At 42.7% G+C, this 17,348-nt stretch overlaps 1 protein-coding gene across 3 annotated transcripts in view; it reads right to left on the reverse strand.

The window, feature by feature from the left end:
- The window catches only part of PHF2 (PHD finger protein 2), a 381,209-nt gene that overhangs the window by 23,564 nt on the left and 340,297 nt on the right, over window positions 1–17,348 (reverse strand). For all 3 annotated transcript variants that reach the window (XM_029600845.1, XM_029600846.1, XM_029600847.1), the window contains one exon: window positions 1,213–1,487. In XM_029600845.1, coding sequence (XP_029456705.1) covers window positions 1,213–1,487 — 275 coding nt within the window. The remainder of the gene's footprint in view (window positions 1–1,212; window positions 1,488–17,348) is intronic.

A 17,348-nucleotide genomic window follows, 5' to 3' on the forward strand; every position in this document is an offset into this window, starting at 1 on the left:
AGGGCCATAACTCTTAGAAAAAGAATCCTAAGGCCGCTCCCCAGCTGTTTATAATACACAAACTAGACATTTGATCTGTGTCAAGTTTCTGATTGCAAATAACAAAATATATCACTGATTTAATTTGATTCAGTGATGGTAGTGTGTTTGGTGAAAGGAAGGATTAAACTTTCAAAAACATTAATTCTGAGGGTGAATTAAGTTATTCAATAGAAATTAGGAGCAAAAATGTATACAAGATGATTCTGTTTATACTCTGGGGAGGGAGGATTTACATTATTTTAAAAACACTGGTGATTCTGCCATTCTCCTACAATATTAATGAGTTCAGAAAGCTAATAGCATGCCAAAACATCTACAGAACCAACTTTTATTTTTACTAGTTGTTTGACTAAAGATAATAAGCCCTCTTCCATAATTTATTACAATTTACATGTTTGGAATGGCAACATCTCTTTACTATATCCAACCGTAGCAATCATACTTTGCACGATCAGGATTTTTTTTTTTTTTAGTTTTGTTTGATTTTTTAAGAAAGAAAATCAGACACTGAAACGGAAACAAGCAAGGGAGTTCAACAGATTGAGCTATCAAGAAAACATCTAGTGAACGTCTGCTTGATACCACCTGCCATCATGATAATGTAACCAGTTGAAATGTTTTTTCTATACTTCTGAATATGTTAAATATGTTAAAAATGGCAATACAACACATCAAACACTTCCTCCTGTGTAGATATTATGGCCTTTCAACATAAAACGATAACATATTCTATGCACTTATCCACTCTTTTCACTTTAGAGTAATCTAAAATTCCAACACAAATGTGCATTTTATTTTGTGTGCAAGTTTTGGTGGTTAAACCAATATCTGGCTTTCTATTACAGTAACTGCATCATTCTGCCACTGAACTAGAAATCTGCTGCCCAGTTATAGCACAAATCTATTCTTTATTAAGCAAGAATATTTACACTACAGAGAACCCATTAAATAGTGGCATCAACATATAAATCACCTGGATATCTCATCTAACCTTGTCTGTGTCCATTCTATCACACACAGATCATCATGTCTACAATTTGCACTTTCTCAAGGTTTCTACTTTAGCTTGCCTGAAATGTCTGTGGCCGCTTTACGAGCCTTTCATTAGGTTATATATTGGACCTTGTTAGAACCGGAAAAAAAAAAGATAATATTTCACTGTAAGCTCACCATAATCAGAATCCTTAAAACAGGCACCCAGGTTGTCCTGGTCTTCGTCATAATCATCAATATCAATGCTGTTTTTTGTGCTTTTCTTGATCCCTCTTTTGTAGGCAGACTTGTTACCACTCCCAGATTTTTTTGAGTTTTGGGCTGAGAGGGAATTATTCTTAGCTTGGTTCGCATTCCAAGAAGTTTGTAGGCAGGAATCCGAAGACTGGAGGTTTGCCATTGATAACATTCCCTGGATTGCTTCCTGTGTGCTGGGAGATGCAGGTGGTTGGCTAGAGAAGAGTAACAGACAACAAAGAAAATGTCACTAACCATAACGTAATATGTTAACTTTATTATATATAAAATCAACCAAGAGTATGTTTAAAAAAAATCAATGAATGCTAGAGGGGACAAGCATGGAGGATTTTATGTCTACAGCTTGTGGTATATTGCAAGCTTCTGATTCCTTAGAGCAATTCATACCATTTATCATTACCGTTGAGAGTTTAATTTTTAAACCCCGCATGCCTGCAAGCACAGTTTCTGTGAGTCCAGCCAGCATCGCAGGTGCTTCAGTATCCAAGGGCTTTGCATCAGATGAACGTCTTCACCATAAATCACTCGTGGGGATTTCAAAATGAAATCCTGATGTGTGGTCTGCCAACTCCGCCCAGTTCTTTAGTGGCACAGCTTCAAGTACCCATGCTGTGAAACAGGCAGGGCAATTTTCAGCCCTCTGAATTTACCTAGGGAAATACTTTCAAAAATTGTTCTCTTACTTGAAAGCTGCCACAGCTCCAGCTGGGCAGGTACATGATTCCTCTATTAGAATGGAAGTCAAAAATCCCTCCGCACACTGACTAGAAGCCTGCAGCAGAAGTACAACGGCACCCTCTTCACAAGGAAGAACTCTGTACATCTGCTTCACTTCTTGTTGCCTACATTTAAGTCTGTCAGCTTGGAGTTGGAACACTACCACAACAAAAATATACAGAGGAAGATGGAGCATTCAGTCATGACATATGACTATGATACCTTTTTATTTAACCTTCAATATGATGTAGAACATGAACGTTCTGAGATCACAGATTCCCACTTCAAATGCAACTGCTACATCTGAAATGCTGTTCAAAGAGAATATGGATATGAAGTTAAATAACCAAAGTAGGAGTGGCTTTGTACAGGGATTAAAATGTGAAAGAAAATCTGCAGGAGCAGAAATGTCTACTACACTGTTCATTGATTTTTGAAAGAAAAAAAAAAATCTCCCATATTTGAAGAAACAATCATGCAAAGCAATAATTTCCCAACTGACTGAACAATATTAATCCAATTAATCAATAATTACCAACAGACTGGCATATTAATCCAGTCCTTAGGCCCAAAGGTAAAGTAACTGTGACCTATCTGCCTTTGTAAAAGCACCAAGAATGAGTTTAACTCTGTTCATCCATGGCTACTGATTTTTCACATATCTGATACAATAGCAAGAAATATTTATAATATTTTCTCTTCCAAATTGCTAGTGATCCTTGCTGACTGCCATTTGATAAGGCAAATAATGTTTTTACCAATTTTCTGCAGTTAACAGAAGAGACATGATGCGCCAACATTTCATTTAGTACACTTCAACTGTACCCAAGCTCACCGCTTCAATGTCCTACACACGGAAATCACACTACTTTTTCTCTCTTTTAAACCAAAGTATAAAAAACAAGTTTTACTATGTGCTGTTGCTATCATTCTAACACATAAACTTAATTGTAAAACAAGTCTAGAATTGCGTGGCAAATTAAGAGAGCATTTTTATGAAGTAAGAAGTTATTTTTTATTGATAAATTTCATGCCCCTATACTCCCCCCCCTCCCCCAGCTTTCTCCACCTTCCTCTGCAACCCCAACTTTTTTGCAACCCATCTAGTACTCTTGATTTTATCATATATTCTCCTCTACCTGCCCAGCTCTTTCACACCCTGTTGATCCACACCCCCTGTGGCTCTCTTACACTCCCTTCCAGCTCTCACAACATCTACTTCCCTTCCTTCTAGTTTTCTCTCTCTTTCCACTACAACAGTCACTGCTCGTGCACCCCTCCATTCTTCCCACACTCACGCTCTCTCAAACTACTTGTATTCCCCACCCAAAAATCTGACATGCTATGCACTCCCCCCATCAGCTCTCACCTCCTACTGCATTACTCCCACTCTGCTTCTCTCACACCTGCTAAACTTCCATCCTCAACCATGCTCTCTCACACTCCCTGCACTTCTCCCTAATTTGTATGCTCTCACACTCTCTCCTTCCATGCCCCTGTACATGCTTGCACCCTCTGTACTGCCTTCCATCCCACACTTTCTGGTAGTCCCTGCAGCACCCCAACTTCTCAACACTCACACCCAGCCCTCACGCCTGGCCTATGATGCCTGGTCTCATGAGCTGTATGGTGCCTGGGGCTAGAAATAAAAGGCTCTACTTTTAGGCTGCCAAGACCTGTGTAGGAGTGCTTTTACCCTGCTATCAGTTTGCTTTGGGGATTTGTCAAGGGAGGGAGGGAGGGAAGGATATCCTTTGCAACCAAATTTCACTCTACTACTGCCCCTGCTACAATATCTTGTTGCAGCAGAAACAAACCCCATATTGAGCTTCCCTCCTGATCTTCCCTCACCCCAGCCAGCAGGAGAAATGGTATTTACTACCACAGAGGCTTCCCTTGCTGGGCAGAGCCTACATCACAGTATCAGCTGCAAAGATCCCCGAAGATCTCACAGCTCATAGCATGAGACTAGCCACTCGCTGCAGAAGAATCTGAGGTGATATTAAGTGATGCTCCTACTGCCAAGCTAGAGTGGGATGAGGAATGGGTGGGAAGGACCAGGCTGGGGTTTGTTTCTGCTGTGGTTGGGCAGGTTGAAAGGGACCAGTGGTGGAGCAGGACTCGGCCACAGTCTGTACTCCTCCCAGCAACCTCTGGTGACGCAAGACTCAAGCACCACGCTTATATTCTGGTTTTTTTCCCCATTGTCCACTAGTCCCCAATTGTGATTTCACCTAGCACAGACAGTCAGTCAGACCAATAATCTAAACATATTTTCCTTTAATAAAGAACACTATAAAAATATCTACCATAATCATTATCTGCAAACATTTCACCATTTTATCATAGTGAACTAACAGATAGAAACAGCCAGACATCTGGCTAAGTCATGTTCAAGTCATGCAGTTAAAATTCCCAAAGCTTCGGCTTTCGCTCAGCATGAATCATACTGAAATCTAAAAGAAATTAATATATTTCCTTCCAATGTTCTTCAATTGTTTTCAAACCAAGGAAAACAGATCATTAGAACTGAACAACAAAACAAAAAAAAAAAGCAAGAAAGGAAACAAGAAATAAACTGTGAAATCTGAATTAACAACACTCCCCCCCCCCCCAAAAAAAAAAACTGGTTTCAACGACACAACCATAAATGAGCAAGCATGTGTAAAAATCTTTCAAGTGATGAGTTTTTATATAAAAACTAAGGGGTAGATTTTAAAAGGTGCGCGCGAGAGTAGAATTGTTCGCGCAACCTGGCGCGAACAATTCTACTCCCGATTTTATAACATGCGCGCAAGGCTGCACAAAATCGGCAGCCTGCGCACGCCGAGCCGCGCAGCCATCCTCCGTGGCTGCTCCGAAATCGGAGCGACCTCGGAGGAAACTTTCCTTCCGGCCCCCCCACCTTCCCCTATCTAACCCACCCCCCAGCCCTAACTAATACCCCCCCCCCCCCTTTATTTTACAAGTTACACTTGCGCTCGCCGGCTAGCTGCCGGCACGCCATGTTCCGGTCCGGGGGCCGCGGCCATGCTCCCAGGCCATAACCACGCCCACGGCCCCGCAACACGACCCCCGAGCCTATGCATGTGGACCATTTAAGGGGACACTTTGATTCGGGGTGACTTTTTGGGAGGAAGATTGAGGTTTGGGTGTTGTTGTTACAGACACATTCAGAGGTATCCATTGTAAAATTGACATTATTAAAAGAATTTTAGACCTTACAAGTGATGAAAAGGAGTTGATTTATATAATGTAGCTAGCAGACACTGCAATGTACATATCAACTCCTCTTGTTAGAATTTTCATCACTTGTAAGGTCAAAAATTCTTTAATGATGTCAATTTTACAATGGATACCTCTGAATGTATCTGTAATACCAACCCACCTCCCGAAAACTCACCCTGAATCAAAGTGCCCCCTTACAATGATCCATTTATAGAGAATCAGACTGAGCCCTATAAAGAGAGTTTCTCTCTCCCTCTTCCCTCCCCCAATGGACTCCTGCAGCTAAGTAGGAGCTGTAGCAGTGACACACGTGACAGATGAGGAAAACTGGAGTTACACACGTCAGTGCTGGAACAGCCATGCCCTGCCCCTTTTCCGCCTACATTGAGGTACGTGCACCCTTCCCGGTTATTTAAAATTCACATAGCTCCCGCGAGGCCCACTTACATACACGTGCAAGGCTTTTAAAATCTACCTAAAAGGGAATGTATTTGTAGCTGCCTTTGCCAGATTTCTGGATTTTCTAATGAACAAGAAACACAAAATGACAACCCTGCTTTGGAATGCCTCTCCACAATTTATTCAGGCAAAGCATTCTAATACAAACATTCTACACAACCTGCCTAGCAGGGCTGCTGAAGAACACACCGGCACCCCACACTACCTTTGTACATGAGAATTTTCAAACCGAATCAGTCAGATGAGAGACCTCCCTTGACATGAGTAGCATGAATGGTTTTGGAGAAGGTACTGGAACCAGGAACGTTAACTTTCAAACCGGCGCACGTGCATACATTTGTGTGCAAACATTGACCCGTAGCTAGGGACGCAGCCATTTTATAACATATGTGCACGTTATAAAATAGCCTGGCTGCGCGCATATGTGCATCAAATTTTAAGTGGGCACGCGCATATGTGTGCAAATCCCAGTTCTACTATGTAAATGGGGGGATTTTAAAAGGGGCACGTGCTGACACAATTCCCACTTTTACCAGTTCGCCTCCAGTTCATCAAGTTAAGATAGGTCCTCCAAAGCCCCCTAGTTTAATAGCTCTCTAGGAAAATAGCCTTCACTCCCCTCAGTTAGCCCCGACCTATAAAACCCTGCAGCTCTACCTAGTTTTCTTTTTATTATTTTTTATTTACACGTCATCCATAGCAGAAGTAAAGTTAAGAGGCAAGGCACCTCGGTGCATGCTGGGGCGCCTAACTATTTACGTACGCATCTCAGGTTCATGCCCGAAAACGCTCATGTCCCGCTCCTTTTTAAAAAGTTTCGAGATGTGCGCATTGCAGGGGATACATTCGTATCTCAGTGACTTTTAAAATCCGCTCAGCGTGTGCAAGCCCAACTTATTCATGCATTCCCTAACTTAACGTGCGTGCCGGGCTTTTAAAATTCACTGCTGTTTTAAAGCTGTTAAGCAGCCCAGCCTCTATCCATCTTTAGTTTTAATGTATGTATAAGGCAATTAAGAGTGTGCACAGAAAAAAATGTATTTGTTTCATTCTTGGGGAGTTTATTTTCATTGTGGGTTTTAAGCTTGTTTCATTTCATTTAGTGTATATGCATTTGCTTACATGCATAAAATCTATTTTATGTGCACTATACAATGTTATGCACATTGTAATTGGCATCTCAGAAAAATAACCAATGGAATAGTGCTATACCAGGTTACAAATTATATCACAATGATAGGGAAGAGCAAACTAGTTGGGATGGGAGTGGGGGTAGCACTTTATGTTCAGGATGGCATAGAGTCCAATATGATAAAGATCCTGTAAGAGATTAAATGAACATTAGAATCTTTATGGGTAGATATCCCATATGTGTCGGGGAAATATATAGCAACAGGAGTATATTACTAACTACTTGGCCAAAATGATAACGGACGATGAACTGCTAGGAGAAATTAGGGAAGCTAACCAAATTGGGAGTGCAATAATAATGGGAGATTTCAATTACCCCAATATTGACAGTAAATGTAACATCAGGACATGCTAGAGACATAAAATCCCTGGTTGGAATAAATAACAGCTTTATGAAGCAACTGGTTCAGGAACTGACAAGAGAGGGAGCTATTTTAGATGTAATTCTTAGTGGAGCGCAGGATTTGCTTAGAGAAGTAATAATGGTGGTGGGGTCACTTCGCAATAGTGATCATAACGTTCAAATTTGAATTAATGACTGGAAGCGGGATAAGTAAATCCACAGCTCTAGCACTAAACTTTCAAAAGGGAAACTTTGATAAAATGAGGAAAATAGTTAGAAAAAAACTGAAAGGTGCAGCTACAAAGGATAAGAGAGCAGGCCAGATGTATTCCACATATTAAGAAAGGTAGAAGGAAGGACAAATAAATGTTGGTATGGTTAAAAGGTGAGGTGAAAGAGGATAGTTTAGCCAGAGGATCTTCCTTCAAAAACTGGAAGAAGGATCCATCTGAAGAAAATAGGAAAAAGCATAAGTATTGGCAAGTTAAATGTTAAATACTGATAAGACAGACTAAGCGGGTCATTTATCAAAGTGCTATAAGGCGTTTTCGCATGCGTTAAGGGCTTATCGCATGTGAAAAGCGCCGTTAACGCATGCCATAAGCCCTTAACGCATGTGAAAACACCTTTAATGCATGCGATAGCACCATATCGTATGGTGTGATGCAAATCCATAAAAGAGGAGGAGATGGGGTGGGAGTGGGCTGGGTTTACCATTTTGCGAAGCCCTATTGCACGGCTTTAACGCCGATTTTAGCTACACCTTTTTCAGTGGCATTAAGCCGTGCGATAGCTTGCTCTCTCTCTCTCTCTCTCTCCCGTGGCTCTGATAGTAAACATGGTCCCCCCAGTGGTTGTATATAGGAAATACCACACTTCTGGCACTTATTGCAAAGCGTGAAAAAGTTATCGCAATTTGCGGTAACTTAGCTCTTCGCATAGGGGTAGATTTTCAGAGCCCTGCTCGCCTAAATCCGCCCAAAACCGGGCGGATTTAGGCGAGCAGGGCCCTGCGCGCCGGGAAGCCTATTTTACATAGGCCTCCCGGCGCGCGCAGAGCCCCGGGACTCGCGTAAGTCCCGGGGTTCTCGGAGGGGGGCGTGTCGGGGGCGTGTCGGGGGGCGGGCCCGGTCGTCGCGGCGTTCCGGGGGCGTGTCGGCAGCGTTTTGGGGGCGGGTACGGGGCGTGGCTACAGCCCGGGGCGTGGCCGCGCCCTCCGTACCCGCCCCCAGGTCGCGGCCCGGCGCGCAGCAGGCCCGCTGGCGCACGGGGATTTACGTCTCCCTCCGGGAGGCGTAAATCCCCCGACAAAGTTAAGGGGGGGGGTCTAGACAGGGCCGGGCGGGTGGGTTAGGTAGGGGAAGGGAGGGGAAGGTGAGGGGAGGGCAAAGGAAAGTTCCCTCCAAGGCCGCTCCGATTTCGGAGCGGCCTTGGAGGGAACGGGGGGAGGCAGCGCGGCTCGGCGCGCGCAGGCTATACAAAATCGATAGCCTTGCGCGCGCCGATCCAGGATTTTAGTGGATACGCGCGGCTCCGCGCGTATCTACTAAAATCCAGCGTACTTTTGCTTGAGTCTGATGCGCAAGCAAAAGTAGGCTGATCGCGCTTCTTTTAAAATCTACCCCATAGGTATTAGCGCAAATTGTGATAAACTGCCTATTACCATAAAACATGCCCCTTTTTCTATCGCATGCGGTATTTAGTGCATTTTGATAAATCCAGGCCTAAGAGAGAATTTGAAAAGAAGTTGGCCACAGAGGCAAAAACTCATAATAAAAATTTTTTAAAATATATCCCAAGCAGGATGTCTGTGAAGGAATCGGTTGAACTGACAGATGAGTGAGGGGTTAAAGGGGCACTTAGCGAAGATAAGGCCATTGCAGAAAGATTAAATGAATTCCGTGCTTCGGTGAGACAGTTTTCAAGGGTAACGATTCAAATGAACTGAACCAAACTACGGAGAACCTAGAAGATGTAGTAGGCCAGATTGACAAACTGAAGAGTAGCAAATCACCTGAACCAGATGGTATACACCCCAGGGTTCTGAAAGAACTCAAAAATAAAATTTCAGACCTATTATCAGTACTTTATAACCTATCATTAAAATCTGGAAGGTGGCCAATGTAACCCCAATATTTAAAAAGGGCTCCAGAGGTGAACCGGGAAACTATAAACTGGTGAGCCTGACTTCAATGCCAGGAAAAATCATGGAAACTATTATAAGAATAAAATCACAGACACATAAATAGACATGGTTTAATGGGGTACAGCCAGCATGGATTTACCCAAGGGAAGTCTTGCCTCACAAATCTACTACATTTTTTTGAAGGGGGTGAATAAACATGTTGATAAAGATGAACCAGTAGATGCGATGTATTTGGCTTTTCAGAAGCCGTTAAACAAAGTCCCTCATGAGAGGCTTCTAAGAAAACTAAGAAGGAGATGATGACCTTTATGGACTGCAAGCTGGTTAAAAGACAGGAAACATAGAGTAGAATTAAATGGTCTGCTTTCACAGTGGAAAAAGGTAAACAGTGGAGTGCCTCATGGATCTGTACTTGGATCAGTGCTTTGAAATATATTTAAAATTGATCTGGAAAGTGGTGCAATGAGTGAGATGACCAAATTTGCAGATGACACAAAATTATTCAGTTTAAATAAGCGGATTGTGATAAAATGCAGGAGGACCTTGCGAGAATGGAAGATTGAGTGTCCATATGACAGATGAAATTCAATGTGGACAAGTGCAAGGTGATACATGCAGAGAAAAATAACCCATGCTGCAATTACACAATATTAGTTCCTTATTAGGAGTTACCACCCAGGAAAAAGATCTGGGCGTCATAGCTGTTATTATATTGAAATTGGCAGCTCAGTGTACTGTGGTGGTCAAAAAAGCAAACAGAATGTAGGAATTATGTTAATCGGTTATTTACTCTTTTGGAAACTATAAGACTAGGGGACACTCCTTGAAGTTAGCAAGTAGCACATTTAAAACAAATGAGAGAAAATTCTTTTTCACTCAACGCACAATTAAGTTCTAATATTCATTGCCAGAGAATGTGGTTAAGGCAGCTATTGTAGCTGGGTTTAAAAAAGGTTTGGATAAGTTCCTGGAGGAGAAGTGCATAAACTGCTATAAATGAAAGGTAATAGCCACTGGGGTAGATTTTATAATTTAGCGCGAACGTGTACTTTTGTTCGCCCTCCCCTCACCTTCCCCTCCCTTCCCCTACCTAACCCACCCCCCCGGCCCTATCTAAACCCCCCCTACATTTATTGCTGGATTTACGCCTGCCGGAGGCAGACGTAAATCTGCGCACGCCAGTGGGCTGCTGGCGCGCCATCACCCGATCCGGGGGCTGTTCCGGAGGGTGCGGCCACGCCCACGGTGCCGCCCCCGAAACATTGCGTCACCCGCGCCACGCCCCCAAAACGCCGCGTCATGACCGCCACGCCCCCGCCACGCCCCCCGGCACACCTCTCCATGCAAGCCCCGGGACTTACGCGCGTTTCGGGGCTTGCGCGCGCCGCTGAGCCTATGCAAAATAGGCTCGGCGCGCAGGGGGGGTTTGGGGTAGGTTTTTGGGGGGTACGCGCATATCCTACGCGCGTACCCCTTTGAAAATCTACCCCACTGCTTGTTGCCGGCATTAGAAGCATGGAATCTATTTAATATTTGGGTACTTGCCAGGTACTTGTGACTTGGATTGGCCACTGCTGGAAACAGGAAACTGAGCTTGATGGCCCTTGGTCTGACCCAGTATGGCATGTTCTTATATGCACATACGATAATGAAATAAAACAAAATGAATTCACATACAGGAAAATAAGAAGTCGAAAACACATGTAATGACTGTACTCATAGAGAAGACGATGACCGGACTTACTATTTCTTCTACTTCTGAGCTATTTCTTTTTTTTAAATGAGCTATGTTGTGTTATTTATTGGCAGGATTTCTGCCTTGGGAGCAGAAGGGGGATAAGCTTGCTTTAATAACTGAGTGTGTTGTAAGCATCTGGATGTTTCCAATTGCTTAAAGTACATCTCAGCAGTCCAAACAGAACTGCCAACTGGCAACTTGTGCTGACCTGTAAAACACAATAACATTTAGTAAAACACGGTTTAATGGCTATGGTGTATGCCCTATGCAAGTGAGTAATACAGACTGGTAAGATGTGGTTGGAATTATCAGACCACCACCTATTCCAATGTGGTAAGAGCTGGATTAGAAGAAAATGCAATGTTTGTATTTCAAAGTTGTTGAAAAATACACACTATTATAGGTGTTATTAATATACTTAGAACGTATTTTTGTATAGCAGACCCTTGCTAATCACATGCTATTTCCCAGCGAAACTTTTTTTTTTAAAAAGCACAAGAGTTAAAATTCTAGATGTCAGAAATAAACTGAATACTTGCTTATACAGTATTTTATTTTTTCAGCTGAATAAAACTGTATGGCCAAATAAAAATATATTATCACAAAAAAATGATATAATTTCTATATAAAATACAGTGAGGTGATATTCAAAGGGTGGTGAGAGGGAACATTACCTGGTACCTTCATCCATATATTCAATGGAATGTACCCAAATGAGTGTTCTGTTGAATATATCCGGATAAAATCACCCGGATAACCTATTGTTTCTGACCACACTAACCTGGCTAATTTGGCTTCGAGCTGAATATCAGCACTCACCAGTTAAAGTTTAGCTCCTCCCCCAAAGTGCCTGCTGTACAATGAGTTACCCAGACAAAAAGTTAATTGTAAATAGGGAAATATGTTGGTAGCTCGGATTTTGTCTGGGTAACTCCAAAAGAAACTTGGACAAAGACTCTGAATATCAACTCCAGTAATTTCAACTGCAAAGGATTTTCTTTCCAGTAAAGATCTTTACCTGTCTTAAAAATGAATTGATTTTAATAACCATAGATATTGATACACATTTGAGCCAGAGGTAGAAAGAATGGACCAGACTTTCAAAGTGTTATGCACACCGACCCTATTTTGCATAGGCCCGGCGATGTGCGCCAGCCCCGAGACGCGCATATGTCCCAGGGCTTTGTGAAAGGGCGGGGGCGGAACTGAGGCCTCCGGCACAGTGACCATGCTAGGGGATCGCGCGCCAGCACTTGGCCGACGCGCGCAACCTATGCCTGCCCGGAGGCAGGCGCAACTTATTAAACAAAGGTTAGGGGGGGGTTTTAGATAGGGTGCCGGTAGCCCCTGTGACATAGTAAGAGCAAGGACTATCGGCGCCATTTTGAATACTGGCAACCGAAGGCCTGAGTGCAGGAGATCGCTCCTGGACCCCTGCTGGACCACCAGGGACTTTTGGCAAGTCTTGGGGGGGTCAGGAGGGTGGGGGATTGTAGTTAATTAACTTTAAAGGGTTGGGATGGGGTTTTTTGTTTTGTTTTTTTTCCCAACAAAGAGAACGATAAACGTTTTCTGATCCGGGGCGTGGACAGAAATGGCCCTCCCCAGACCCGAAAATGAAATGGGGACCAAAAAAAATTTTCTGCCCTCCCCTAATTTGCTGCATAAGACGCACAGACGCCCAGGAACAGAGCCGGTTTAGCACACCATTATTTTTTGCTCTGAATCCTAGGTGCATCTTATGGTCAGGTGCGTCTTATGGAGCGAAAAATACGGTACTTCTTTCAAAAGTTCATGCTTTCTTTCTCATTTTAGATTGATGGAGATAACAACATTCAGGTTTTTTTCATCAACAATTACGTTGAAGAATCTTGTATTCAAGATCTGTCCTAGGGTATACTTTCTCACATACATCATTTTGCACTTATCAACACTGAATTTCATTTTAAGGACCCTGCTTATTAATTTCCTTCACTGAGAGTCAAGGCCATTAACCATGACATGAAACCAGTCATTGAACTCTTCTGAGTCGGAATTTAGCTGGATAAGCGTGCGCAAATGATATACCCATGTATTTGTACTTTGAATTTGAAAGGGATATATATTTTATTTGCAATATTTAGATGCATTTATCTTCCCCCACCCGTAAGTCAGCTTTTACACGCACAAGTCAAGGGATTTACTAACATGCATGCGGCACTGAAATAACCAGTTTTACCAGTTAGTCTACCAGTTTGCCCAGTTCATCTGCAGCTCATGAAGACCCTCCTGGCTCTTCAGCCTAAAGCCCCAGAACCTCCCACCCAGTCATTTTTTCACTTTTAAGATGTTTTCGATCACTTATGCCAGATAATGACCAGGAGCAAATGTACGCAAGACTTACACACGTCACTTTGACAGGCTGTAAAACAGCAACTTACATGGGTAAATGTTGGCCCCTCCCAGGAATGCCCTGGCCCACCCCTTTTTTACATGTGGAAATTTACTTGCAGACCCTGATTTACACGTATATTTCCTATTTTACATATGCTTCTTTTGAAAATTCACCTTTTACTTTTTCATATAGTATGTGAATAAGTCCAAACAGCTCCCAATTTCCTCCCCTGGAATGCCTCCGTTCAGTCTGGGCAAACTTATGCACAAATATGATATCTGCATGTAAGTTTACCTGTATATTGTGTTGGCAATTTTACAAAAGGCCACAGCAGTGGGAAAAAACACGGTTTTATCCGCAGAAATACCTTTCAAAATTACCCTTTCTTGCAAATTTTTCAAACTGGAAAGTCCTGAATTTTATTATGGTTGGGCAGTTGTATAAAGGTGGGGCAGTGCAGCCTATTCATCAACTGCAATGACTTGGAAATTGTGACCATATACCTATATTCCAATACCTACAACCTATCACTATATTCCAATATCTACAATTTATACCTATTTTCCAATATCTACAATTATCGTGCAGTATCTGTTGCACGTCCAATTTTATAGAACAAAATGCCAGAGTACTTACGGATAGTAACAGATAAAGTTTTTAAAAAGATGCTAAAAAAGCAAGTTTGCTTACCATGAACGGTGTTTCCGTAGATAGCAGGATGAATTAGCCATGCTGTCATGGGATCTGTCAATCAGGTCCGGGAGGCGGAGCTTGTCAAAGCAGAGATCAGAGCTTTGCTCTCTGCGGCTGCGCGAGTGTTCCCGCGCAGGAAAGTAACGGAATCTCCTCAGTCTGAGATTAAGCTGTAGTGTAGTCGAAGACTTGGTGACTGCCAGGGAGGAGGGTGGGTCAGCATGGCTAATTCATCCTGCTATCTACGGAAACACCGTTTACGGTAAGCAAACTTGCTTTTTCCAGTCGATAGCAGGGCTGAATTGGCCATGCTGTCATGGGAGTCCCAAACTCCCGATCACGTTGTTTATGATATATATATTTGTACGTGATCTTTGACAGTGTGGCGGTCACCGTGGACAGGAGGATAGAGATTGCAGGATTGCTTGCCCAACCGGAAAGTGTTCTAAATATCAAAATCACAGAACATATAGAAAGACATGGTTTAATGGAACAAAGTCAGCATGGCTTTACCCAAGGCAAGTCTTGCCTCACAAATCTGCTTCACTTTTTTGAAGGAGTTAATAAACATGTGGATAAAGGTGAACCGGTAGATGTAGTATACTTGGATTTTTAGAAGGCGTTTGACAAAGTTCCTCATGAGAGGCTTCTAGGAAAAGTAAAAAGTCATGGGATAGGTGGTGATGTCCTTTCGTGGATTGCAAACTGGCTAAAAGACAGGAAACAGAGAGAAGGATTAAATGGACAATTTTCTCAGTGGAAGGGAGTGGACAGTGGAGTGCCTCAGGGATCTGTATTGGGACCCTTACTTTTCAATATATTTATAAATGATCTGGAAAGAAATACGACGAGTGAGATAATCAAATTTGCAGATGACACAAAATTGTTCAGAGTAGTTAAATCACAAGCAAATTGTGATAAATTGCAGGAAGACCTTGTGAGACTGGAAAATTGGGCATCCAAATGGCAGATGAAATTTAATGTGGATAAGTGCAAGGTGATGCATATAGGGAAAAATAACCCATGCTATAATTACACAATGTTGGGTTCCATATTAGGTGCTACAACCCAAGAAAGAGATCTAGGCGTCATAGGGATAACACATTGAAATCATCGGTTCAGTGTGCTGCGGCAGTCAAAAAAGCAAACAGAAAGTTGGGAATTATTAGAAAGGGAATGGTGAATAAAACGGAAAATGTCATAATGCCTCTGTATCGCTCCATGGTGAGACCGCACCTTGAATACTGTGTACAATTCTGGTCACCGCATCTCAAAAAAGATATAATTGCAATGGAGAAGGTACAGAGAAGGGCTACCAAAATGATAAGGGGAATGGAACAGCTCCCCTATGAGGAAAGACTAAAGAGGTTAGGACTTTTCAGCTTGGAGAAGAGACGGCTGAGGAGGGATAAGATAGAGATGTTTAAAATTATGAGAGGTCTAGAACGGGTAGATGTGAATCGGTTATTTACTCTTTCAGATAATAGAAAGACTAGGGGGCACTCCATGAAGTTAGCATGGGGCACATTTAAAACTAATCGGAGAAAGTTCTTTTTTACTCAACACACAATTAAACTCTGGAATTTGTTGCCAGAGGATGTGGTTAGTGCAGTTAGTATAGCTGTGTTTAAAAAAGGATTGGATAAGTTCTTGGAGGAGAAGTCCATTACCTGCTATTAAGTTCACTTAGAGAATAGCCACTGCCATTAGCAATGGTAACATGGAATGGACTTAGCTTTTAGGTACTTGCCAGGTTCTTGCGGCCTGGATTGGCCACTGTTGGAAACAGGATGCTGGGCTTGATGGACCCTTGGTCTGACCCAGTATGGCATTTTCTTATGTTCTTATCTTCGCATCAGTGGCTGCTTATTGATCAATATAGAAAATATAAAATTTGCTACCTATAATTTCTCTATGAATTAATGGTCCACCTTCATACGATACCAAATGAGGGTGATGAAACTGCAAATATGGAGAATAATGGACCAAGGCCTGTAATTCACTGAATCTTTGTGCCAATGTTACTGCAACCAGGAATACAACTTTCTATGTGAGGTATTTAATATGTGCCGAGTCCATGGGTTCAAACGGGAAAAGCATGAGCTGTTCCAGAACTATTTTGAGGTTCCATGGAACTGGAGGCTTAGAGATGGGAGGCCGAAGGTGAGTTAACCCCTTAATGAAACGAGAGAGTAAGGGGTGATTGGATATAGGAATATTGTTAACTGGTCTATGATATGCCCCTATGGCACTGAGATGAACTCTGATGGATGATGTTGCTAGACCAGCTGCATATAGTGTATGAAGATAATCAATAAGTAACTCAGGTGAGCAGTCCAGTGGTGGTACACCTTTGAAGCACCAGGTTGAGTAATGTTTCCATTTATAGCTATAATTTTTCCTCGTTGAGAGTTTCCTGGATTCTAAAAAAATGAATTGTGCCGAAGTGGAAACTCCTTGTTCTGTTAAAAGGAGCCTTTCAATCTCCACGCTGTCAAGTGGAGAGATGAGTGTAGCAGGTGTAGAAGTGTTCCTTGATCTTGGCAGAGAAGATCTTGGCGATTCGGTAAACGAATTGGATCCATGATGGATAGTCGGATAAGGAAACTGTACCATGGTTGCCTCGGCCAGGCCGGGGCGATGAGTATCAGTTGAGCTTTGTCTGCTATGCACTTTTGAATTGTCCTTGTTATGAGTGGTATGGGAGGAAAGGCGTACAGGAGGCCTGTCTTCCATGGGATGAGGAAGGCATCTTGAGCGATCCTGAATTGGCTTGGTCTTATCGAGCAGAATTTGGGAACTTGAGCATTGATCTCCATTGCAAAGAGATCTATCGAAGGCGTCCCCTACTGCATGAATATGTTTTGGGCTATTTCTGCATTGAGTGTCCATTCGTGAGGATGAAAGATGCGGCTTAGCCTGTCCGCTCTTGTATTTGCCACTCCTGGTAGGTAAGTTACTTGCAGATGTATGCAATTCCTGTGAGCGTGTTCGAAGATTATCAGGGTCTCCTTGCAGAGGGACCATGAACCAGACCCTCCTTGTTTGTTGATGTAAAACATCGCCACTTGATTGTCCATGTATCTCATGACTCTGCGTCCTTTCAGGTGGTCTTGGAACACTTGTAATGCATTCCGAATCGCTCTGAGTTCCAATAAATTTATTT

The sequence above is a fragment of the Rhinatrema bivittatum genome, chromosome 4 (genome assembly GCF_901001135.1).
Source record: "Rhinatrema bivittatum chromosome 4, aRhiBiv1.1, whole genome shotgun sequence".
In the NCBI taxonomy this organism is placed as follows: domain Eukaryota; kingdom Metazoa; phylum Chordata; class Amphibia; order Gymnophiona; family Rhinatrematidae; genus Rhinatrema; species Rhinatrema bivittatum.